We start from the raw sequence: 27,862 nt of genomic DNA on the forward strand, positions 1-27,862 counted from the left end.
TGTATTCTCCTTCAACGCATTGCTTCAGGCATATTAGCCTTCTTTCTATTTCCAGAACTCTCCAACCTCACTTGGCCATGATGGGTGACCTGATTCTAGAATGCTTTTTATCCAGATAGGCACATGGCTGATCTCATACTGCCAGGAGTCAGCTGCACTGCCATCTCCCAGATACATACAGTCTAAAGTAACCAAGCAGTTACTTTAACTCATGATTCTGTTTTAATTCTCTGCATAGTACTTCGGCCATTATCTTCTTTTATTATTTTGATTGCTTTACTGTCTATTTCCTTCCCAAACTCCAGTTTGCTAAACTAGGATGTGAGCTCTGCAAGAGTAGTAATCCTGTCTGTCTTTACCTTTGAATCATTGCACCTGGAACAGTGCCTGAAGCACAGGAGCTCAACAAATACTGTCTGAGTGAGTGAATGAATGAATACTTCTATGCTCTTCTTAAAGTATACACACTAATTATTTTAAATGGAAAATATATTTTCTGACTTTAAAAAGGACAACCTTGCAGGAAAGTCTGAAAAACTGTCACAGCCTAGAGAAGCCTAAGGAGATATGATGTTTAAATGTAATGTGATGTCCTGATAGGATCCTGAAACAGAAAAAAGGCATAGTTAAAAACTAAGTGAATCTGAACTATGCATTTTAGTTAATAATAATATATCAATCCATATTGGTTCATTAATTATAATGAATGTACCATACTAATGTAAGGTAGTAATAATAAAGGAAACTCTGTGTGTAGGAGGGATATATGGTATTGGAACTCGATACTAACTGACTAATTTTCTGTAAGTCTAAAACTTTTCCAATAAATAATCTGTACTAGTAAAAAATAAATAAATAAAAAGTATACGTTGTGAACAGTTGAAAATACATAAGTATATACATTAAAACTGGAAAGTCTATTTATGGAATAACACCCACCTCTCCCAAAAAGAATTTCTTTGACAGTTAGTTGTGGACCCCTCCAGACTTGTAAATATTTACACATATATACAAATAGATGTGATCACCATAATAACGTTATTTGTTTGGTTTTGCCTGCTTGCCTTTTTTTTTTTTTCTTTTTTTTACTTGATACTGTATTATACCCATCATTCTGAGTCAATACGAGATCTACCTCATTCTTTCTGTGGCTAAAGATTATTCCACTATTTGGTGCAGCATTTTATTCAACCGGTTTCCTACTGATACAGTTAAGTTTTTTTGTTGATATAAACTGTGATACAAGTGTACCTTGTGATCATCTCTATATGCTTATTCTTTTCAGTGGTGGCATGCTACCACATAATGTGGGTCTGCCACAGCTATTCCCAAAGTCCTAGTTGTAGGTAAAGAGAACAGCACTGTTTTGTGATTGTATGACAAAATTTATAAAGAAACATTATAGAAACATGGATGTGGTAAAAATAGTCTTCTCTGGTAGGATATTTAAGAGGCTGATAACAGTAAGGAAGGAGATCTGAATGACTGGGGAGAGAGGCAGGGGAGAGGCAGGGTTGCTTGCACCACACAACTCCAAGGGGGCACCACTGAAATAGGTCACAATGTCAGTGGCGTGCCCCAGAGCTAGCAATGCAGCAGCCTCAGTGGGAAGGAGCCATATCTATTATTACTACTTTTTGAATTTTAAACCATATACCTATATTAGCTATTCAGAAATAATCTGAAATAATTTTTTTTCCTTTTAACAAAAATGATTGCTTTCAGACTATAACTATAAGAGAACAATCAAAAGAACATTTTAATCTACACTTAGGGTTTAAAAGTAACCATTGGTATTGTCATAACTCTATGGTAGATTATTACATCAAAACTGGATGAATATATCAATATGTACCATTAAATACATTAAATTTTTGGTTTCATCTAAGAATACTATTTGCCCAATAATTCTCTTGTTTTAGATATAGAATCACTGGACTTTAATAGATACAGTTATGCCCAGCTGCAAAAGTATACCTATTAATGAAGCATTTAGCTATGCAAAGCTAAATCCCTTGGGCTATCCCTGAGTAGCCCAAGGGATATGGTCAGAAGTAGGGGAAATGGTCAAATATAGTTGGGTGAGACATTTGGAAAGTTCTAACAGAGATGAATATTTTAGTTAATTGTCCTTATCCTTCTTTCTACGTAAAAATTAGCATGGATGCTAAGTAACCATCTTGTCATTTTGAGGAAGGAAACCCATGTGCTAAAGACAATAGAGCAGAAAAGCAGATGAAGCCTTGGTCTCTGATACGGAGTTTTCATGCTAATCCTGAACCGTTTCGGCTGCATTTCCTTTTTACTTAATGAAAATAAAGCCCTAGTTTAAGTTGTCATAGTTAAGTTTCTGTTACTACTGGCTGATAAGGGAAAATATCAGAATTATAACTCTGTTGGGAGCGATATTAAAAAATCATTTGGTTCCAAGCCATCAAGGAACTACTCTACTGCAAATGACACCTTAAAACTTCCATTGCTTTCCTGACCTGTACCAGAAATGCTAATGATAGTTTCAGAAAGTAGGACCTTAAATCTGTAATCCTATTTTAAATGTATTTTTTCCTTCTGGTTAGGTACATGATCATAATGCTGTTAGAGAAATAGCAAAGTAAATTGATGTGCATTCTCTTGTGTTTGCGTAGAAAGTATATCTATTTATATTCTATGTATTTAAAACTTTTCTGAAAGTAAAGTCATGTTCGGAAAGCAATGATGCATTAGAATGGACTCTAAATAAACAATTTTACAATTAAGTAGTTATCTAGGCTTTGATCAAGAAGTTATAAGAGAGAAGAAAATAAAATTTGGTGAAAAGAAGTGAGAAAATACTTTTGTTTTAAGTGAAAACATTTTATTTAAAAACAAAAGGGCTTTTTTTTTTTCACCCTTATTAGAATTACTTCCTGAAGCATTTACAAGCCACGTATATACAAACAGCAGCTGGAACATTTTGTTTACTTCTAGGAAATGTGCGAACTGGAAGTCAGAAATGACTTTGTAAAGTGGCCATCTCTGCCTGACCTGACACATTAGCCATGGGAATTTTGAGAGATTCCCAAAATGATGTTCTTTGCACGTCAAAGCAGGAACTCCAATATCAACATCTGTCATTGTCCTTTGGAGGTTTTCAAATTATTAGATTTATGAACTGACCTACCTATGCTCTTAAATAATAACCTGAATAATTTACACTGCTTACATTACATATGGTTTTACTATCTTTTGATTCAACAATTGCTTTACAACAGCATTTAGTGACTGCAATTTATAGAAAAGAATTCTTATATCTTCTTTATCTAAAGAAAACTACTCTGCTTTGTAGATGGAAGTTACTTTCTTTGATCTCAAAGTCTTTTAGAAATAGGTTCAGGGCACCAGAAATATGCAGGGTGCAGATTTATATTTTTTCTCTTACTGACTCAAATCAAGTGCAGATTTATCAAGCTGTGAAATATATTAAGTTCACAAGGTTTTAACAAAGGGTTACCAAACCTCAAGAACCTGGTGTGATTCAAACTGCTTTCAGATGTCCTTTTAATTATATTAAATGAAAGTTTGGGTTGGCTTTGATGCTTATGGGCAAACATCGAAATCTCCTGAAAGAGCTGCTAAAAGTACTCCCCGTTGCTGCAGTTAATATACTACATTGTATGCACACCACTAGCCAATTTATTCTAGCCACTTTAACAAGGATATCCAGCCTGACAGGCCACACAGAATAGTATCACAAGTCAAGCAAAGCACAAATCATTAGAGGACTCAGAAAGTCGTTTGACATGCACCATGGAGCTCTTTGTCACACAGCCAATTAAGTGACCAAACAAGAAACTTGAAAATACTCATTACTTTCTTCCTAGCAGTATAAGTGGAGGTTAGAATCTTTCTTGTCTCATGCACCAAAGGCACACAAGTAAAACGGGCATAATTCAATCTGCACTTTGTCAAAGGTGCAAGTAGCAACTTTGGTTCACAGAAAAGTCTGCATTACAGACAAAAAAAATGAAAGCAATAGGTAAAAATGTTTATGCAGTACATATAATAATATAGATATCTAGGCTTTGGATTTTTTTTTAAATAGCTACTTTATTTATTTATTTATGTATTTATGAATGTATTTATTTATTTATTTATTTTTGGCTGTGTTGGGTCTTCGTTTCGTGCGAGGGCTTTCTCTAGTTGCGGCAAGCGGGGCCACTCTTCATCGCGGTGCGCGGGCCTCTCACTATCGCCGCCTCTCTTCTTGCGGGGCACAGGCTCCAGACGCGCAGGCTCAGTAGTTGTGGCTCACGGGCCCAGTTGCTCCGTGGCATGTGGTATCTTCCCAGACCAGGGCTCGAACCCGTGTCCCCTGCATTGGCAGGCAGATTCTCAACCACTGCGCCACCAGGGAAGGCCTAGAATTTTTTTAAATTCATCAAAAGTTGACATTACTTTTATCGTTGAAAAGCTGTATCAGCACTTCTGAGCAGATTCAGCAGCACTTGACATCACTTCCTCCTCCATGAAACAAGAACTTGAGTTGACTCCTGGGTGCCATACTCTCCAGGTCCTCCTCCTTCCTTAAGGCTGGTCGTTACTCTCTACTGCTGGTTCCTCTTCCTCTCCCTGACCTCATCATATGACAGTGTCCTGGGGCTCAGCTCTAGCTTCTCTTCTCTTTCTACACTCATTTCCTTGATGAATTCATCTAGTACATTGGCTGAAAATGCCACTCTAAGTGAAACATTACTAAATGATTATATCTAGCTTGACCTCTCAGGTAAATTTCAAGCTCGTATATCTAACTGCATATTTACCATCAATATTGTATATCTAATAAGAATCTCAAACTTAACATGCCCCTGAGTGAAGTTCTTTTCGTGCTCCTCCCAAATTGGTCACAGATTGACTATCTCAATAAATGGTGACTGCATCTTTCCAGTTGCTCAGTCAAAACACTTGATGTCATTCCAACTCCTCTCTATCTCTGACACTTCACATACAACCCCTTAGCGAATCCTGTTTGTTCCACTTAAAAAAATTCCCAAAGCTGAAGAATTATCTCAGCATCCTGCACTCATATCCGGTTCCAAGTGAATGTTGTTATTGCCCAAATGGTCACCCTGTTTCAGCCCTTACTTTTCCTTCTAGAATCTCTTCTCCACTTTGAAAACACATCACATCATGTCATACTTCTGCTCAAAAACCTGCAGTGGCTTCCTGTGTGTCTATGAGTAAAAGTTGAAGTCCTTACAATGGTCTATCAGATCTGGGCCCTCGCTGCCCCACAGATTAATGTCCTGCTACCCTCTTCTCTTTCACTCTCCTCCAGTTGCATTCGCTTCCTGGACAACACAGGCGTATTTCCACCTCAGAAACTTTGTTTTCTCTGCTGGAATGCTTTTTCCTGCATATCTTCACAGCTCACTCCTTCAGAGTTTTTTTGAAATGTCACCTCAGTGATGCGTTTCTTGCTCTATTTTTCTCCGTAACATTTATCATCATCTCACATACCATATATTTCACATACTTAGCATACTGTTTACATTCTGCTACTGGACATTTCACCCTAGGAGAGAGAGCAGGGATTTTGGCCTGTTATGGGCACTGCTATATTCCCAGTACTGATAAAATTACTGGGCACATGTGCTGAACTAGTAATTCTTGAATGTTTTTGTTGTTAACTACTATGTGATGTTTTTTACAGTTGAAGATAGAGATTGCTTTTACACTGATGGTACCTAGGATACAGATTTCTAGTGGATAATGAAGGTGAAACAAACAAAATAAATAAAATAAACAAAAAAAGCAAACTATAATTCCAAACTGAAAAAGAGAGCTTATTACAAATACTTGGTAAGATTTAAAGAACACATAGACTATCTGCCTTTGAAAAAAAAGGAAAGAAAAATTTAAGGAAGGATGGGAAGAAGGGAGGAAACCAGGTATGCATGTATATGTGTCTTTTTAAAAAAATGTGCATCTATTTACCAATTTTTTCTGATCAGTTCTCAGCCCGACTATGCAAATAATAGTAGATTCCAAAGAATGACTCAAAAGATTCACATCAAAAACTGTATGTACTTATATTTCCCATTAAGCAAGATCGACTGCAGACTCTAAGGAGTCCATGCCACCTCTGAGATTTGGAGGACAAAAGAAACTGCTGATAAAAATCAAAACATATTTCTTAACTAGGAAAATGTCCTGCTTGTAAAGCAGTAAAAAATGAACGCTAGTGATTTTTAATAGTTCCTGCTAAAGAGAAGAACAATGCTAACAAACATTACTATTTAAAAGATGGGAACTTGGGATTGAAAAATGAGAAAAAAATATAAATATAAGTTCTGGTTACATTTATAGAACATGAAGGCAGTTGTTCTTAAGCTATTTGAGGTCACACTCTACTCTCAGATTCTCATGAAAAACACCGACCTCTCTTTGGAGCCATATAATTTTTTTATTCGTTCATGGATTACCCTCCTAAAACTTCCCCTGCCCCCAATCCACCACTAGAGTTAAGAACTTATGCAATTCACATGTACTTGGATGGTTATAATCAAAAAGAGAAAATAACAGTGCTACTGTAGATGTGGAGAAATTGGAGCCCTCACGTATTGCTGGTGGAAATGTAAAATGGTGTGGTCACTTTGGAAAACAGTTTGACTGTTCCTCCTTTAACATAGAGTTAGAATATTTTCTACTTGCTTTTTTCTTCTCTCAATATGATAATTTTTCAATCACAGTCTCCTCTGAAAACCAAATGACCTCAAAGTAAATTATGTTTGTATTTGACCTGGCTATAGGAGTACAAAATAATCACCACACAGCCATTTGAGCTCAATCTCAAAAAAAAGGAGAAATTAAAAAAAGATTGTTATACTTTATACCATTCCTGAAATACAGTACCATAAATCAATAAATATAAACCAAATAATATATCTTGACTTCTAACACCAAATAATGTCAGTTCCGCAATCACATTATTTTGGCGAATGAGAGCATGAGTTTCTGAGTCAGGAAGACCTTACTTTGAATTCAGGAGCCCCTCAATTATTACTGTGTAATTTTGTGAAAGTCATTTAATGCTTCCTGTGCCCCATTTTCTCTACTTTAAGAATAGCAATAACTTATATCATAGGGTTGTTTTGAATATTAAGTAAGAATTTATGCAAAATGCTTTGCACAATGATGGGCACAATGCCTAATAAACATATTTATTCTTCATAATAAATCACTGTTATTCTTAATCATGGTGTTGAAGAAGCACTGGATGCACATCAGGATAGCAGCATTAGTGCCACTGGTGCTAGTTGTGTGACCTTGGTCCAGTCATTTCATCTCTCCAGATCTCAACTCACTCATCTTCATCTCTAAGGTCCCTCCTGGTAATATTATATCATGATAGCTACTTAATATGCATATGTAACACAAGGCTTATTTGTTATCTCTGGCTTAAAACTTAAAACCATCTCCTAAACGAAGGTATGTATTATGCCTACAATACAGTAATGCTATTTTTACTATGACATGTCAATATCTATCTTTTGATAGTCAACAAGGATTTTAATGTAATCTAAAATTACAACTAAATAAAGAAAAATAAAATATATTTGACCCAATTTTTTGTTTTTGTTAAAATTCTTGAGACAAAAGAATATTGGGTTTTAGGAGATTCACATATTATGTAAAAAATCAAAGCAACTATCTTTTAATTGTTCACCTACAGATGAGTTATCAGAGCTGATGGCTGACAGTCCAGATTTCATTTTTTTTTTTTTTTTTTGTGGAATAAAAAGTGGGAAGCAAGAAATAAAAAATAGATCTAGATTATTCATAAAATAGACACTATTTCTAAACAATTAAAAGCTAAATGTGTTTAGGTGGTCAAAATCAAACCTAGGAGAATCACTGCTTGTGCCCATGGAAAGGAATTTTTTTTTTTTTTAAGAATCTTGTGATAACTAAATAATAATCTTTTTTCAAATTTAATGCATAAAACATTTCAAATGTATTTCATACCTCTTTCATAGGTAGCTCAGAATGTGCTCTGAACATAGAAATAATAGGGAACATAAGTCTTTAAAATTCAAATAGACTAAAGTTTAAGGTATTATTCACTCTAGAATTTCATAGAATAATGATCTACAATAAAAGGAACAGAAATAATGCTGTGTTATAGTGAGCACAGCATTTCTGCTTCACCAATATTCTGTTTGTATTTGGTCTTATCAGATGTTTAGTCAATAGCTGAAACATTTATTCATAGCCAGTCAATTACAACACCAGGAAATCAGCTACTGAATAAACTGTGCTATTAATTTTCCATCAGAGATTCATGTTTGAATGACCATGCATTTCATAGATTTAAATACTGAAAGGCTAATTATCTCCAAGGCCCCATTAAAGGGATAGCATAGATTGCAATAAAAAACAATCCTAATATTGCTCAAAAATGATCCTCAGCTTTCAATGCTGAAGAGTACTTCAATTTCTCTGTCTATGGCACACACTAAGCAATATATATACATAAACCTCCCCAAGCAATTTCTTTCCCAAAACCTTAGAAAAATAAACCTGAACAGCTTCTTATATACAAAGATTCATTAATTTATAAAGTTAAATGCAAATTAAAAGCTTTTCTTCCTAATCTCTGTTCAATGTTCAAATTATTATTTTTTTCCTTTTAAATGACTGTGCCACAAAATGCCCTTATTGTGAATAAACTGATACTGTGTATTTTCTGGACTACTAATCTGAGAACCAGCGATTTGGGTCTTGAAGGCATCTCTCTTCATAAATGTAGTTGGCCTTCCCCTTAAAAATGCTATGATATATACACATATGGAATAAAGTTGACAGTCACACAGTTTCATATTTTTTCTTCCTTCTGATAAAGTTAATTTGTATTTTGGGACCCACAATATGGAGGCCGCCCCAGTGGTCTGGTCCACATCACAAATCTAAATCTGCACTTATGGGAAATGACTGTCAAGGAAACCTCACATACACTAATCACAATCCTCCAACTCAGCGTTAGCTAGCTCACCTTACCCTAGAAAACAGGACCTGCTAGCCTTATAAGGAAATCCCTAACCTCCTTGCCAATCGCGCCCTGTTTAGAGTTGTCTCTATAAAACCCACTCTTGTCCAACATCCCTCAGGGAGAATGCACCACTGATGGTGAGGCACTTACTGCCTCAACCCATGGATTGCTTTCCCTTGAATAAAGCACATCAAAGTCATTACTAAATAGCTTTGTCATTTTAATTTGTCATTTGACCTTGCCTGCCTTTGTTCCTCCCTCCTCTCCTCCCCTCCCCTCCCCTCCCCTCCCCTCTCCTCCCCTTCCCTTCTCTCCTCTCCTCTCCTCTCCTTTCCTCTTCTCCCCTCCCCTCCCTTCTTTCCCTTATTCTAAAAATAACTATGAAGCTTGCTTCTGGGATTCTTTTTCACAAAGAACTCATAAACAGTAGAAATGTTTTTTATCTTGCTTAGAAACAAATTACAACATGTGAACTGGAGGAAAAATTACACTTACATTCAGATTCATGTGTTTATAATAAGTGGAAGAGTAAGATCGTCACAGCTTGTCTTGATTAATTTGGCACAGAAGCATGATATTCCAAGTATCCTGGAATTGTTGTCTTATTTGATTGAGTGTCATTTCTGGATGACTTGCTACTCAAATATTATTTAGACCAACATAGGAATGAAATGTTTTCATACCCACCTCTCTGAAGAAATTAGAGATTTATTATATATTACACCCAACTCACCTTTCAGTGATGATCAAAATTCTCACACCCAGAGTTGCACCTCTATGCTAGTCTGGGCTTCTCTTGTATGATAGAGCACTGGCACTGTCAAATTTCTTTTTAGCACATACCCTTTCATATAACTTTCCATTCCCACCCTCCATGCCCTCCCTGAAATTCTTCTAGTTCAACAGGATACATTATCATCTTTCTATCGGACGCCCATACATGCTATCACCAACAGAGACAATTCAACAACTTAACACATTTATAAAAACGCAGAAAGTACCTGGACATAGGCTCTGCAAGAGCGCTCTCTTTTCTGAAGCTGAATCCATTAAGACAGCAGATTAAACACAGAATAGAAAAAACAAGTTAGTGACAGAAGAAAACAAGAAAAATAAAAGAACACATCTACACAAACACCTTATTTTGTTGTGCACTACTTTCAAGAAGAGAATGAAAGCTAAGCAGCAGCAAAATGTCAGCAATGGCTTGAAAAATAGTAACTAACAGCTTTTCAGAACCCAAGTGATAACTGGATGGTATAAAGCTGTTAATGATGGAAAGAAATCTTAGACTAAATTTAGTAGAAATTAGTAAAAATCAATATACTTCATTCATTTGACATGATTCATTTCATATGAGGTTAGTTATTAATTCATGGGCCACAAATGAAGATCTAGGAAGTTAAGTAAATTATGTCAAAAATTTGGAACCCATTTTTAAAGATAGTAAATTGTCTGTGGTTTACAGATTTTTAGATGGTTAATGTGTCCCACAAACCATTTGTTCATACATACAAAAAGTTCTATTTATTGAGAAAATAGAAATGCCCATTCATTTGACTATTTGATTCTAAGGGACAAATACCAAGAGATAAGTAACTTCTGATTAAAAGAATGCAATCGATATTGTGATTTATCTTGTTTTTATTTCTTGAAGAATTCCTTTTGATGGTTTTGACCAAAAATTTTATACATTTTAGAAACTTCGGCGGGATAACAAGCCTGTTTCTGTGTGTTTCTTTGTTTGCATACAGAATGATGTTTTTCTGGGCAAAAGGTTAACAGCAACTCATACTCAGTCCCAAACATTTTTTCCTGGTGATAAAATGAATAATTAATACATATATTTGCTCTGTTTAAATAAATGACTGCAAATTTTATAAATTAGATTGTAGTTTTCCTCCTTTTCCCTATTATTTTCCTTCAGTAGCCTCGATTGTTCAAGGAGAAAATTACCCAGTTTTAAGAAGCAGTTACTCTGATGCCTTTTGTGTGGCTAATACTCTCCCACTTTAATTCATGCATTCTTCAATGAGCATAGAGCAGTTACTCCTCTAAAGAATTAAGTGAGGAATGAGTGCAAGTAAATTGTCAGCACTGTCATTTGGATCACTGACTCTCATTTTGGTTTAGCAGGTCTCTAAACCCTCCAGAATTTCAATGTGGAGCACAATTGATTTGTACCAAGTTGACTTTGCAAATCTGATGGGTTAAAACTGCTTCAGGGAACAGTGGGAACCACAGGAAATGAGAGCAAGCCAGGAAGCATGTGAATAACCTCTGCCCTCCCATCTTCTTACCCCATCATGCAAATTAACATATAACAAACCACGTTATATAAACAGTTGAAAAGAGCCAAATAAGAAACAAAAGAGAGCATTAAAAAGCTTCACAAATGAAAATTTGTCCATTATGTAGTTATTTGATATTCAGACTAGGCAAGCTGATTAGTTGTAGCTAGTTAGAATGTGACATTAATTGCCAGCTTTACCTGATATTGCCAGACATCGACACCATTTTTAAATAAAGATACAAAGTATTGCTATAACAAGTAATGGTATGGATATGTAACATTAATAGAAATGACTATATCCAGTACATTATGGTAACAATAGCTGGCAGCAATATTCATTAATAGCCTCCAGTCAGCCTGGGTAATAACACATTAAAATCACAGCATGCCCAGATTACACGGGCAGCTGTGGATTATATTCTGCCAGCGGCTTGGTTGAGATTCTATCAGGAATATGAATGACAAAAATAACTCCTTTTTGCTCAGCATGAAAAAACCTTTAGTAATAATTTATATCTAATTGATAAAACTGAATCTATTTTCTGAGGATGAAATTGCAGGAAAAACTGACAGATAAAATATCTAGCTTTTTAATGTCGAACCATTATTATTTTAAAAAATTTCTTTCTTCTCATGAGTGAGACTCCTAGTCTAATAAGACAGAAAAGAAATAAACATAATAAAGACCAGTCTGCAAAGTTATTTTTTCATTCTAAAGGGGAATGTTCATTTAGTGAATTCCATACAGGACATTAGACCGTCACTGCCAAATTCTTGCTTTTTTAAGTAATAAGATTATCACTGATATTTGAGACCTTAAAATCAAGTTTCAATAACCGATCATCTTTACTACAAAAATGCCATTCAGGGAATACATGTTATCTGATGGCAGCATTCTAATATCTTTTCACCATGTGATATTTTGTTACATAAATAAATGATATTCTTTATAAATATATTAAATATATTTTACATACTTATGTAAATAAAATGCTTATATGTGTATAGGTTATATATAAAATGCTTATATATGAGTATATAATGTATATAAATATATAGTAGATTTATAAATATAAATTAAAATACATAAAATTCCTTAAAATTTAAAAAATAAATTATTTTTATTAGTTACAATTCAAAGTTGCTGAAACACATTTAAACCTTTTAAATTATAATGGTAATGATACAAAATCAGTAATTTAAAAAACCAAAAGGAAATAAAAATTAAAACAAATACTTGCCCTATGAGTTTTTTTAATGTAATATTAATTAGGTTAAATGATTTTTTAAAAAATCTATAATGTATTACTAATATCCTTTTTCATTGTTATTTTCTAAATTTCTGCTTGTTGATTAGACATTTGTTTTACTGTTAATTATATTAATATAAAGGTTTGAAAGGGAAAAAAACCCCAAAAGAAATGGCATTTATCTATATTAAGTTAACCCTGTCAGAATTTAGTATACAAAAGAGTACTATGGAAAATAGAATTGTAAATTCAAAATACATATAGAGAGATATCAGTTATTGTTCCTTAGATTGAAAGTCAAATAAGGTCATTATTATACTGCAATAGTGAAGTGAATTGAATATAGCTAGCAATTCTCTTTAGAATGATCTGATTTTATGGAAAGAAAGAAATTAATCAGGGAAGTCTCACTGATTTTACAACTTTAAAGATACATGTAACTAAGGTCCTTACCTTGTTCAAACTTCGTGCAGCACTATCTTTTCCACCTGGGGTCAAGTTCCGGAGCTGTACATCTAGGAGGCCTACCAGCTGATCCATGGCCCGGACTGAGTAAGTGATATCTCCAGCATTCAAATGATTTCTTGTCTGTTCAGCCAGTTCTCTAGCAATGTTGGCAGCCGTCTCTCCAGATTTCAACTACAATTTTGAAAACAGAACAAAAAGGAAAGAGATCTTAAATAAGTAATTTTATTGGTTTCTTTGGACAATTGTTTTTGCATATGTTTTAATCATTGAGGCAAGAAAGTTATTAAACCCCATCTTTACTTGGTATACATTCCTTAAGTTTTCCTGCTAATCCATTATTTTCTTCAATACTTAACTTGAAATTCATGCCTTTAGGAAGCTCCTCTTGAGGAGTCTAACTTCTAGAAATTGTTCTTAGTTTACCCATCTGGTTTGCCCTATGACTTTTCTCTATGCATTTCTAAAGGTTTGCCCTATGACTTTTCTCTATGCATTTCTAAATTGGATGTTGACAGAGGCCAGTACAAATTTTCCATTATGCCTAGTTTAGCACTTGGTTAACAACAAATAGTCACTGGCTGCTAAACTCTGTGAAAATTTAATTCCAAATAAAATCCCTGCTTTTCAAAGTGCTCTTCATCTTCTTACTAAGTAAGAGATTTTGTTCCCAATGTACTAGGTAGCAAACTATTGCTTAGTTTCTAGCACTTTCCTTTTCTGAAAGTACGTGCTGCTTTTTCAAGTATATTCTACAAGAATTTTTCAAATTGTCAACAATCCAAAGATGTTAAAAGAGATAGACTAATACCCTATGATTACTTGAGCAAATTTGATAGCTCTGGGTAATAAGAAGATAGGAATATATATTAGTTTATAAGGAAGGCCTGGGGAACTTAAAAAAAGAAAGTAAGTGTGATTTCCCAATTTATCATGTCCTTTATCATTTTTAAACTAATAGACTAAAATAAGATTATAAAACATTTACACAATACAGATATAGGTATGCAATGCAAAAATCATGAATGTCTCTTCTTTTGCCTCTATATATTCCCACTTCCCAGAGATTGTTAATGGTTTGGCACGTATCTTTCCTGACTTTAGCCTGCTCTATTACTACTTAAATATATAATAGTGTCGTTATTTAGAAAATTTTCTTTTCTTCTCTTTTTCTATTTTTAACACAGTCTAATACAGAACTTAGAATCCCGAACAGAAAGGTCCTCTCTTTGTAAGGCTATCTTCCTAATGGCTATCCAGAAAGCTATAAGGGGCACAACAAAAACTCTTAGTCAAATAGGTTATCACTATCTACTCAGGGATGCTTAATAAATCCCTAGCGGTATTGAATGTTAAAGAAACATGAATAAATTGGAGAAATTGGAATAACTAAATTGTTAACAATCACATTCTCAAGTATATAGAAAAATCCTAATTCAAAAACGTAAAAATAGTTTAATAACAAAGTGTTGGCAAAGATTTGTAAAAATGTATATGACCATCATAAACTACTACTGAATGTGTATATTTGCATACTTCCTATGTAGAGTAAATTACTAGTGTCTATTAAACTCTGAAATGTGAAGACTGTATAAGACAGAGATTTGTCTTATCACTATCAACCATAAAAAATAATCCCACTGTTATGAAAGAGATATGTTCAAAGATGTTCATTCTAGCTTGCTTATAAAACAAAATGGGTTATGACTGTGGAAAACTGCTCATGTATATAAATACTATGGAATATTAATCAACAGTTTAAAAGTATGAAGGAGAACAATATTGTTAACGTTAATCTTCAACATGTAATATTGAGTTAAAATAAATGCAAGTATAAAAATTATTTATATGCTAATATATATAGGCATGTTATTTGTGAAATATGAACACACAACTTGAGTAGCATATAAACATGTTACCTATGAAAAATAAATATTATATGTAAATATTTTATGTTTATATATATATGTGTATATGTTTAAACACATAGAACAAAATCTGAAACATGGAAATCAAAAAACAAATCCTTTTCTTCAATGTTTAAATTTTACAAGAAGAATATATTAATGTATTACAAGAAGAATATGTTAAAGTATTATTATATAGTTAATTGGTACTTTTTAGAAACCCTTAAAATAAAAAAACACTTGCACTAAATTTATTGAATTTGTAAATTATGGTCAGGACCTGAAAACCTGAGATACTTGTAAGACCAAATGGAATAGATTGTAAGGTTCAAGGATAAGTGTGTAACAAAGTCAATGTAGACCCACTGATGGATCATGAAAGTACTTTTAAGTGGTCACAAAGTGACGTAAATGTGATTATAATCCACACATTTAATCATTACATATAATTTAGGGCTACTTACTGGTAATCTAGTAAAGCAATTAATGATTTATAAAATTCAGTATTTGTTAATTAAATTGATGAAATGCTAGTACTCATGAAGTATTCAAATTCAATATTCCATCAGTAAGTCTGAACACCTGATACAATTGCTTGGCAATGTTGCAAAACTCCTGTGCACATGAGTATCCAGATAGCTGGAATTCCTATCATTTTCCAAAGGGATATTCTTTTAATCAATGCACCACTCATAGAATCTTTTTTTTTTTTTTATAGAAAGGCAGACTGCCACATGCAGCACCTCATTCGGATATTTCTAGAGTCTTGGAAGCTTGACTACCCTATGTTCTCCTACAAATGGACCTTGAGAGCTTGATTTTAGGTTCTAGCAGGGGAGTGCCCCTACTCATATACCCTTGAATGAAGAATGGTCCTCCTCTATTGGGAAAGGTCATCCTCTTCAACCAAGCGAGCAGCTTTGGAAGGGATGCACGTGGAGCAGTGAGGGTGGAAGGGGACACCCGCCTAGCCAGCCAGATCAGCCGAATCAACCCTGGAGATCAATGGGGTGACAGATGCCACATCCACCATTCATAGAGTCTTGCATTTGTTGTAGTTTCCCACCTACGCTATTCTTATAAAAATGAATCTATTTGTGGAATTACTATTGTTTTACTTTGTTAAGCATTATGCACTTGTATGTTTTATTATCATTATTACTGTATTGTTTTCTTCTATGTCTTTATTACCACATAATATTTTTTCTATGAGAAAATGTCAAGGCACATGGACCTCTGGAGTCTTTTGATTCACTTAAATGGGCGCTGTTGGAAAAAGGCTGAGATCTACTAAAGTAGATAATAGGCTTTCTTTCATACATCATCTTCAAAACTAAAGATGCAAGTACTGTCTTTCATTACAGCTATCAGGGAACATTATAAAAAACAAAATTACTTATCAAACAAAAAAATAGGTATTTTCACATTGTAATTCAATTTCTTTTCTTTTTCTGTGTAGTTGTACAAACATAGTCTTCAATTATTAATTATTATAACATTGGGGTAGGACATGATAAGATGAAAAAGGAGGCTTATGTAATTCCCTAATATAAAAATTTAAACTTTTTCTTTATGTACAGTAATGAAAAAGTTGAAAATGTAAATGACTAATAAGTCAAAATATTACTGCTCGCAACATAAAAGATAATGATGCTGCCTATATATGTGTCAATAGCAGATAGTGTAGTGTTGTAAAACCGTGAGTCAAATATGAAAATCACTAGTGGATTATCTTAAAAATAGTAACTACATTTTAGCACTCAAGTGTTTATTTATGAAGAATAAATCTAATTAATCCCCCAAAATAACTCTGGAACTCAATGTTCACCAACAAGAAAGTTGTAAGAAAAAAACTAAAGTACAAATAAGTTACAAAAATGTTTAGAATAAAAATGTGATAAGCATGTTTTTAAAGTAAAATAAAAACTAATATAACCAGTTATTCATTATGATCCTCTCTTCCTCTTAAAATTGAAGAAATCATAGTAAAATTCTTTCATTCATTCAACAATCATTTGGACACTTGTTATTTCCTAAGGAAATAAAGACAAATGTTATATGTGGCTCTTGCACTCAGGAATCTCACGTTCTACTAGTTGGTATTGTGGGGGAGGGTGCATAAAGGCAGATAATACTAACTCAACAGTGCAATTATAATAACAGAATGTATATGGGGTGTTATTGGAATATAGTACAGGGGTAATAAACACCTGGAAATTAGGTGGGAAAGCAACAGAAAGTAACAATAAGTTGAAAGTTAAAAGACAAGTTGAGGGTGACTTGGTAAGATAAAATTCTGGTGGGGACTGGTGGGGAGAGAGAGCCAAGAAGATGCTATATAAAAAGCGAAGTCTAAATAATCATGGTTTGGGAAGACAGGGTACTAAAGGCAGAACAGAAAGAAAAAGCACATTTTTCTATCTTCAGAATTCAATTTGGGACCTACATAGCACAAATTGTGTGTCTGTATGTATTAAATATATATATCTAGTTTTAAAAAATAGAATATCTCTATCTCTATTTATATTTTCAACAATTGTTCCTTCAGTCTAAATGTTCATTTGTTCTTTAACCAAAATTTGAATTTCTAATAGTATTATGCTAAAGTCTGGGGATAAAATGGTCCCCAATAACAGGACCTTACGTACTAGTAAGGGAAGGGCTATCAATAAAGTAACTGCACAAGAATTTGATTTGTTTTTTTGAGGGCAATACAGAATCCCAGTGCGGTAGAGTAGTTTAAAGGCATTTTAACCTGGTGTATGAAGTTAGGGAATAATTTAGGAAATACTTCTTTGAGAAAGAATGTGTAATCTGAGATGAAATAGAAAAGAGGGAATTAGCTTGGGATGAGGGCAGGAGCTTCCAGGCAGAGAGAGCAGCTTTTAGGAGAGGGGGGCAGGGAGTCTTAAGGGCGCTGCACAAAGGGCACTTGTGACTGGGGTTTAGGCAACTGGAGAGGTAAGCAAGGAGCAGATTGAGTAGTCCCACTTTGGAAGTCATGATGACGATTTTGGAAAATTGTGCTAAGAGTGATGTGAATGTACTAAAGAGTCTAAATAGGAGTGGGCTAATCAGTCTTATATTTGAAATCAAACTCAGTAGAATGGATTAGAGAGTTCAGGAGTGAATGAAAGGGGACCTGCTGTGAGGTCTTCTACTGCCAGAGCAGTAGAAGAAGCTGTTGTGGATTAAGGGTAGTAGCAGTGGAGAAAAGTGACAACTGGCCTGAGTTGGGAGAGATTTACAAGTACCCTGAGAGGGCTATTATCTGATTGGATGTGTGAGGGGAAGGAAAGGGAGGCACCAAGAGTCATCTCCAATTTTCTTGTTGTTAATGGCAGTGGTGCCATCAACTGGACTCTCTCATAGTCACTGTGACCTCAAGGTTCAAGCTCAGTTCAAAGGTTGCCTTATCAGACCAGGCCTTCACTAACCATATTCTTTCCAGGGGCATCCAGAAGCTACTCTTTTTTTTTTACTCTTCTTTCTGATTGTCCTATTTATTTCTCTCACCACTGTTATTATTATCTTATTTCCATACAAAAATATACACATATCTTGAATCTGCCTCAAGTCTTCTGTGCAAAGAGGCAGGATTGAAATAGTTATTTCATATATTCTAGCTTAAAGACATCATTACAATGTCTATCTTTAACATTTCTTTTATTCTGCTAAAGTTATTTCTCAGAAATAAGTACATGCGCACTGAGAAATCTTATGAGTTTTGTGAGGATTAGTAAATTAATGCCTGTATTGAAATGGTGGGATTATACCTAGGGCTTCAATAGGGGAGGGAAAACCCTGCAGCTGTAGTTAAGGATAATAATTATGACAGAGATGGATACTATTTGCATTTCAAATTTTGACACAAGGAAAAACAGTTTTCTTTGAAATAAGCTTTGACATTTTATGGGATTTATTATATCAAATATTAATCAGGTGTCAAAACAATTCATGAAGAAGTTACTCATATTGTTTAAGTACAAAGCTACTATTTCTTTGAAAGATCTGCCTATTTTTCTATAAATCTGAGTCAAGTAGGTATATAAACAATAAAATGTTTCTAGCTTACAACTGAATGTAGGCTAAATGAGCCTGAAGATGTGGAAATTCCACTAATCTCTGATCAAATTAACAAGCAATTTACTTTCATTCTATAGTAGATCTACAGAGGTTAAAGAATGGAGTAATTAAGATCTGGATGACAGGATTCAACCAGTCTTCCAGAACAAATCACCGGCTTATTTTATACCGTAAAACAGCAACATCATTTCTAGATTTTCACATCCTTCTTTAGAAAATGCAGGAAGAATCTTACATTATCTCAAAAGCTGTCAGTAGTTTGTGTGCAAACAAACGAAAAGATATTTCAGTTTGCTAGAAATAAGAAGACTATTTCCCAGTAACAATTCAGGCATATCTTTTTCCTATAATAGTTGGACCAGGTAATGAAGTAGGAAGCAGACCTTACTTTACATGTAAATAAATACGGAATGTCTTCACAACTTTAATTCCACAATTTTCAATTGAAAAAAGACAGGAGGGATTATAAAGTGCAATGAATTCTTTAAAGGTATGCAAAATAGAAAATATAAACTCCTTTTTGATAAGTTGAGTCCAAGCTAGAGGTCAAGCTGAAGCTAGAGACTATGATTTCAGCAGTCATAAAGGAATGTGAGAAAACAGGATATTTTACCACATGTGTTAGAGAAGGCAGAACTCTAAACTAATTTGTTGGCTTCCAATATGACCAGAAACATATTTTTAAAACATTAATTTGAAGACATATGTACCTAATCTCACTATCTATTTAATCTATCTTTGCATCCAATCATCTGTTTATCTTTGTACCTACCTTTCTGTCCACCCATTCGTCCACCCACCCACCCACCTACCAATCTCTCTTTCCCTCTCTGCCCCTACACTCCACCACTGCACCTTTTTGTACAACTTTTGCTTTTCCCCTTCTATACAAATTATTAAATCTCATGATTATGAAAGTATTCTGGCCAGTTTGTAACAAATTTCTTCTGCCTTTAAAGGCTTACATTTTCTCTAGTGAAATGTAATCTACTCTTTAATATCACTCAAAATGTAATCTATAATTTCACCAGTATGTAAGTGGCCTAAATTCATTTGTGAGTCATAAACCAACAAGATTCTTTGCTTGTTTTCTCCCTCCTGGCCTGACTGTAGGGGAAAAAAACATTACTCATTTCTTAATGAACATGAAAATTTAAGGTTTGCTTTCTCCAACTAAAGTAAAGCATCCTGACCCATTTATTTGTGTATACTTGCTGTCTACAGCGGTGCCTGCCACACAGTGAGTGAATAGTACCAATAACAAAATGAAAGATCCTCCCATGGCAAAGATGCAGTGACTGCGATCCAGGGTGGTCTTTCCTTAAGAGCCCTCAGGAATTCCCCACAGGCACTATAAAGCCATAAGAGACGGGCCTCATGTTCCAAGGTACGTTCACCCACAAACTTGCAGAGGGAAAACTGAATACACTGTTTAAATGAGAGAATCACCCCTTCTTTTCTTTTTTCATCTATGCTTTTATTGCGGGTAACAAGTGTTACTCTATTTTAAAAGTCTGAACCACAATGAGCAGAGGAGGGAAGGAACAAATCATTCCGGGTACCTATTTCACTTTTACTTTTTCACACTGGCATAACCAACAAACTAAAGAAAAGCAGGGAGGTCAGAACAGAGGAAGGAGAATGGAACAAGGGAAAGGAAGGAGGGAAGAGAGGGGCGGTGAAGAGAGGGGGATGGGAAAGGGAGGGGTGAGAGAAGGGAAGCAAAAACTGTGAACTCTGCTGGTTACTTTCCATCTGCTAATTCAAGGAAGGCCTCTTTCCATCCTCCTCCATCCTTCTCTCTGCCCTGGGAGGTGGACTTACATGATGTTAGTAAGAGCACCCCTCTTCTCTGGCTTTTGTTTGGGTTTGGCCAGTGGTGAGGCTGGGCAGGCGAGGAGGGTGGAAGAGGTGAGTGGGTGAGATCAGAGTATTTATTGCCCTAGATCTTTTCTGAAAAGTTGCCTGAGGCTAGGTTGTGTCTCTTGTCTATAGGTCATCTTTCCTCTCAAGGATACTCTGTTACCAATTTTCCGTCATTCCATTGATCTGGCAACCAGAGGCCTGGGGTTGGGAACAGCTCCATCCTTGTTACTAGCTCTGGGTTCCTCTCAATCCCTTGCAGTTCACCTCTGCTCCCACAAATGCCACTGTAAACAAACCCTCTTCAAAGGTTCCATCTGTTTGTTTTTGGGACTCAGGTACTGAGGGAGGAAATGAGCAAAGGGATGAATTCTGTGGAAGATGCTTTGGGAAGGAGGGAGAGAAAATAGGACTTCCCTGGTGGTGCAATGGTTAAGAATCTGTCTGTCAATGCAAGAGACATGGGTTCGAGCCCTGGTCTGGGAGGATCCCACATGCCACGGAGCAACTAAGCCTGTGAGCCACAACTACTGAAGCCCGTGTACCTAGAGCCCATGCTCAGCAACAAGAGAGAAGCCACTGCGATGGGAAGCCTGTGCACTGCAGCGAAAGGTAGCTCCCGCTTGCTGCAACTAGAGAAAGCCTGCGTGCAGCAATGAAGACCCAAAGCAGCCAAAAATCAATAAGTAAATAAATGTATTTAAAAAAAAAAAAAAAGAGAAAGAAAATAGGGACAAATAACTCTGTGGACAGTGCCTACAAATTCTCTCTCAGAAGCTTACGATGTGAATAGTTAAAAGTGTCGGAGTTTTGTGATAACCTGTTCAACTATCATTTATGTTTAATGAATAGCATAAATAGTTGGAGGTATAAGTAAAAGAGTGGAGAGAAGTGAAGAGAGACTAGGTAAGTGGGTGTGGGATATAAAGGCCATCATGATCTATTCACAGTGTAGCCAGTGTTGTGGCTAAATGTGACATGTTGATAAAGGTAGACCCAGCTAAACACCAGCTCCAGCACTGACCTGGCAATAGTTACATAAGCCAATTCACAGGGCTCAAAAACCTCCTGTTATACTTTTGACAATTCTATAAATTTATAAGTAATCAAGCTAAGGTATTATTATAAATTCCAACTCTCTAAATTGTATAATCTTAATATAATTATAATACAACATAATTTTACAGGTGCTACAGGATTACACAGAAATGCTCCAAAAGAACAGAACATACTTGCTATAAAACAAAAACATTCCATCCCTAAATCAAATGGGCAAGAGCTGTCTGCTCTTTGCAAGGAATTGTGCCTTTTGTCACAAGATTAGCAGGTCTGCAGAGGAAAGAAAAGAATTAAGCATCATTATCAGTTAAAGTCACCAGTAATTTCTGCAAGGAAATAGGCCAACCGTATTCAGGAATGATCATGAAAACACTCAGCTTTCTAGGTGAATTATTACTGAATTAATATTAACCCCCCAGGCTTAGTATGTAGGGAATATTTTTTAAAAGTTGCTAATGTAAGGAGATATGCTACTGATCTTTTAATCTGATCACATCCAGGAAGAGTTACTTGCCCTGGGGTCTGAGCTACATTGTAATAAAATCAAAGGACATAAAAACTGTGGCAGGAACAGTACTGAAACTGGAGAAGCATCATTATGAATAGCAACAAGTATGGAGATGCACATGTAAGAGGGTAACTGGAGTCAATATAACCACTGTTCTTCCATGATTTAGGGTAAATAGATGGTTATGGCTCATCTGCTAAACAATCTACTGGGTAGATATTTATGGATTATTGTACAGTATATTATTGAGGATAAGCCTGGTTAAAAACAAATAGAGAAAAGAGCAAATGGCACAGAGAGGCTTTTAGTAAGGCCATCATTTGTAATATTTCTCAGGAAAAATCTCTTTCAGAAATTCCTCAGCATAGCTAATGTAACATAGAAGGACTCTCCATTTTAAGAGTGCATAAATCCGCACAAATTGCTATAATAAGGATTCATCCCATAGCCCTTTTGGCATAAATGCACATCTGGTCTCTGTTTGCAATGAAATCAATTCAAAGCCCCACAGTGCATTAATAATAAAAATGTTCAACATATTGCAACCGAATAAGCCCTGCAAATTTGAGTCTGCAAGATTCTGTCACACATGTGTATACTTTTAACACTGATAAATGATTAGGTTACAGAACATTTATCAAATGGATTAAGATTCCAAAGGTAGACTTCTTTTTTTTTTTTGTAATTATTATTTCCACAGGAAAATCCATATGTATATATGCTAGAAGCTTTTGCTTGCTTGATTTATAATACCTCTTGGACTTTTATATCTGTAGTTCACAATACCATAAAAATTTTATTAATAATAAAATTATTATAAGCAATACTGCCTGGCTTAGAGGAAGTGCATGGATTTCCCCTTTAAGAACAACAAAATCCTAGAATTAGCTCATAGCATATTAGGCTTGTCATTAAATCTTAAATTAAAATAAAGTGGAGAATTTTTTCCACATTAATTAAAAAAATTATTGACTATTTTGTTTTCAGCAGTAATAATCAACAACAGAGGATCTGGATCTGGCAAAGCCTTCCTTGTAAGTGACACGATTTACCTTCTGTGTTATATGGCTGACCCAAGGAGAAGAACAGTTGCTAAGGTCTGGTCCTTGGGGATCCCAGATTCCATCAGGAGCCAGGCATAGATAAGTTGATACTCCTAAAATAATGAGAGAAATAGGTCTGCTTCAAATATTCAAACCATCTTTCTTATAATGACTTTATATCCATAATATGTTCAAATATGAGCAAAGGTAAGACTATGATCATTAAACTGAGGTAATGTCTATTAAAACACCATGTACAGTGCCTAGCAAGCAACTAGCATTAGAGAAACATAATACAACAAACACTCAATGTTTTTAAAGCATTTGCTGACAACTATACCAGGTACAGGGAATAGCTTCATGAATTAGATGAATGTGGTACCTGCCTCCATGGGGCTTACTGCTTGAGTTTTCAGAGGCAAGGTAGCGGTTGAGTCTTAAAGGAATCAGTTTGCAGGTTTTTCAGGAAAACAAGGTGGGTAAGGGCATTCCAGGCAAAGGAAAAGTATGCTGTCTTTGGGAATCATCAAGTGTTTTGAATTGAGGTCTACTGGGTAGGGAAGTTGTATTTAATGGAGTTGGAAAGGCTGGCAGAGCCAGATCATAAATGCCCTTGTCTGTCATCTGTAGGTGCTGGAAAATCAATGAAGACCATTACGCAGAGGAGACAAATGGGCTGATTTAGGCTGTAGAAAGATAACTGTGGCAGCAGCATGGAGGATGAATTTCAGGGAGTGATATGGAAGTTGTGAGGAAGCTATTGCAATAATTCAGGTGAGAAAAGACTGTGTGGGCCTTGAACAGGGGCACAGCAGAGGGGACAGAGAAAGGGTAAAAAGAAGACTGCAGAGTAAGCACAGTCACCTGGGAGGGAGGGCTTCAGAAGGTTTCCTGTAAATCTCTTTCTCAATTTTCACAGAACAAGAATGACATATTTCTGTACTGCTCTGCAGTTTGCAAACTGCTTTCAAATACAGTATTTCACTAACCTTTACAACAAACATCTGAAGAAAGGGGGGCTGTTATTATTTCTCTTTTAGAGATAAAGGAACTGAGGTCCAGAACTAAGGGGACAGCGCCAAGAGAAAAGTTCCAAATGTTTTCTGATTCCAATACCACAGAAAACTTTGGAACTAAATATTGTGCCCCTTCATAAAGGGAAGGAAGATCTCAGAATATTTTTAAACACTTTGATGAAAACAAATTAAATGTGCACTTTTATATATCTTCTTATCTTCCCACCACTTCATATACCATGGAATTCAGAAGGACATTTCCACATTGAAACTTTGTTAAGACAAACTTATTAAAGTAACCAAATCAATAACACCCAAAATCACAGCCCCTAACAATGTTAGTCTAGTGACGTCTATTATGCATTTGTTTTATTTACACATTTTATGCAATAATGCAAATTTTATGCAGGGTGTCAAGTATTAGTTTTATGAAGATCAATATCTGTAACAGTAAGAAATCAAACTATTTCTGGCTTAAAATGGTAAATAATAATATGGTTACCATTTGGTGATATTATGAATCACATCAGCAAAAAGAAAAAGGTGTGGGGACAGAGAGCTATCTAGTTCTTGACTACCTCCTAGAGAAAACAACGCAGGATTGATCTCTCTAGTGGATGTTGTGTAAGAGGAGGTTGGCTCCTGCCAGCATCATCCCTGACAATGTCAAGAGGCTCCAACTATTAAAGAACAGCTACGATGACTGGTAATAAAGGATAGTCAAATCTTCTCTTTTGTTAAATGTTAGGTAGTTTCAATGATCATCTAATACAGAAGTCCTCGATCTAGTTTTCTGCAATAAACATTTGACAGTTGGTGACAAGCATGAGAACTAGCTCCCACCAATCCAGTGATTCACTCTGGGCTGTTGCATAGGTGAGCTGGCTCTTTGGAGTAGCTGGGACATCCATAGCTTAATTGTAATTTGACCTCACAGCATGGGTGAAAACTATTTATCTCACAGGTATGCCCACCAAATTCTCACCTGTGACTTCTTCAGGTTGCATTCTCAAACTCTGAAAATACTTGGTTATAAATTGTAATTTAGCTGAGTCCAGAATTTAATCAAATGCTAAGTAACAAAACTACGTTGTGACCAAAAAAAAAAAAATAACTAGGAAAGCAAGCCAAAGTAACAATACACTTTTAGTTCAGCTTTGTAGGACAGACTTACCTATAGTTCCTGCAGGGCACGGCTGCTTTGCCATCTGTCCTTGACGGGTCTTAAACCACATGATTTCTCGAGCTTCCACAGCCTCACAGCTCTCTTCTAGAGCTGGGATTTGGGATGATCCTGACGGAAGGTGTGTGGTAATGTCGTCAAGTACCTCAACTGCTGGAGATGGTGTGCTGGTATTCCGGTTTCTTCTTCCTGACACTGATGGGGTGGTACTCCTGCCTGGGCTCCAAGTTGTGGTCCGAAGGGTGGTACTGGTGGTGGTGCTTCCCGTGCCAAGAGGTCCTGCGGTAGAGATATCTGAAATAAAATTCAGAAGAAAACGCCTACATTGTTTGTTCACAGTAGGAACTAAAAATGTCCTAATACTTCAGAAGTCATTTTTATTTGACAATTCAAGGAGCCTTAAACATGGGAAAAATAAGCCAATAACAAAATATCAGAGTGCTACTTGAATATCCAGACAGCCATTTGACTAATGCTAAATGTAGGCTTGTTTGTAGTTTTTCTCAACTTCAATTACAGAAAACAAAGTTACAGCACAATTCAACTCTTCAGTAAGCTTTAAGAAGCTTCAGGCCTTTTGGACAATTAGGGAACTAAAACATTTAAAGCCCTCCCCTTAGAATCTTCAAATTCGGTATAGGAAGGGAGAGAGCTATATACAATATTTTTTCCACATTAACTATAACATGAATTTCTAAAGATGTAGCAAAAGAAAAAAAAATCAGAAATTAAAGTGCTCACAAGCTAAAAGGTAAAGAGCAATTCTGAGTATAATATCCTTAACACGAATTAGAGTAGTGTGATTTACTCTGATGCTCTTAAAACAGACCCATTGTAACAAAACTTTCAAACTTCACATTAGTAATTTCCAATTAGTGTTCATAAATTATTTTCTAACTAGATTTTTAAAGTGGCATTTTCCCAATGTATTCCAAGTTCCAGATAAAAGTGGTTAGGTTCCTTGATCAGACATTAACAGGTTATTAAATCTATAATGTAGACAAAGGAATGTCTTAATGATACTATAGAAATAATCACTGCAGAGAATTATCTTTCTGGTAAAATATATTCAGATTCCCAAGATAGGAGTGCAAGCGGGTACCAGGCCTCCACATACATACACTGCTTTCCTAACTGTAAGATTAGAAACTACTCTTAACCTCACTTACTGGCAATAAACAGTGGGGGAACTGGCTCTGGTCAGATTCAAAGTAGCACAGGTTTAAGAAACTGAAGGGAGAACTGTGATGAGCCTCCTGTTGTTTGTCATTCATGGTCTGCTTTACCATGTCATCAATTAGACTCTGCTGCCCCAGAAGAGATGCCAAATCCATCACAGTGCATTTGGTGCATAAAACAGAATAGAAATGGCAGGGGGAGGGTCTATGATTTTTCAAACACTTATTTATTTATTTTTTTTAACATCTTTATTGGAGTATAATTGCTTTACAATGGTGTGTTAGTTTCTGCTTTATAACAAAGTGAATCAGCTTTACATATGCATATATCCCCATATCTCCTTCCTCTTGCGTCTCCCTCCCACCCTACCTCTCCTACCCCTCTAGGTGGTCACAAAGCACCAAGCTGATCTTCCTGTGCTACGTGGCTGCTTCCTACTAGCTATCTATTTTATATTTGGTAGTGTATTTATGTCCATGCCACTCTCTCACTTTGTCTCAGCTTCCCCTTCCCATGTCCTCAAGTCCATTCTCTATGTTTGTGTCTTTATTCCTGTCCTGCCCCTAGGTTCATCAGACCTATTTTAAACACTTATTTAATCATTGAAATTGTAGCATTTTCTGAAATGATACTATTTGCTATTTTGTCTTCGTGCTTGTTCTTCTGTTTCCTCTCCCCTCCTTCCTCCATTTTCTCTCACGTTCCCTCTCCACGTGAATGGTAATGTTCATAACTATATTTACTCAAAGTTCATACAAGAAACCAGAGTATCCTTCTTTCCCCTTCTTTTTTCTGTATACACCATATCCTCCAAATTGCCAAGTCTGGCAGATTCCATCTAATTTAAAAAATTTCTTGGAGACCTTCAAGATGGCAGAGGAGTAAGATGTGGAGATCACCCTCCTCCCCACAGATACATCAGAAATACATCTACATGTGGAACAACTCCTACAGAACACCTACTAAAGGCTGGCAGAAGACC

At 35.5% G+C, this 27,862-nt stretch overlaps 1 protein-coding gene across 9 annotated transcripts in view; it reads right to left on the reverse strand.

The window, feature by feature from the left end:
• ADGRL3 (adhesion G protein-coupled receptor L3) overlaps positions 1 to 27,862 on the reverse strand; it is an 851,742-nt gene that overhangs the window by 140,268 nt on the left and 683,612 nt on the right. For 7 of the 9 annotated variants that reach the window (XM_036853251.1, XM_036853252.1, XM_036853253.1 and 4 more), the window contains 4 exons: positions 25,693 to 25,995; positions 23,512 to 23,615; positions 13,025 to 13,210; positions 10,030 to 10,068 (listed from right to left, as the gene is read on the reverse strand). In XM_036853251.1, the coding sequence (XP_036709146.1) occupies positions 10,030 to 10,068; positions 13,025 to 13,210; positions 23,512 to 23,615; positions 25,693 to 25,995 (632 nt within the window). The remainder of the gene's footprint in view (positions 1 to 10,029; positions 10,069 to 13,024; positions 13,211 to 23,511; positions 23,616 to 25,692; positions 25,996 to 27,862) is intronic. The other 2 variants (XM_036853248.1, XM_036853247.1) reach the window with 1 other exon arrangement.

Source organism: Balaenoptera musculus, chromosome 5 (genome assembly GCF_009873245.2).
Source record: "Balaenoptera musculus isolate JJ_BM4_2016_0621 chromosome 5, mBalMus1.pri.v3, whole genome shotgun sequence".
Classification (NCBI taxonomy): Eukaryota; Metazoa; Chordata; class Mammalia; order Artiodactyla; family Balaenopteridae; genus Balaenoptera; species Balaenoptera musculus.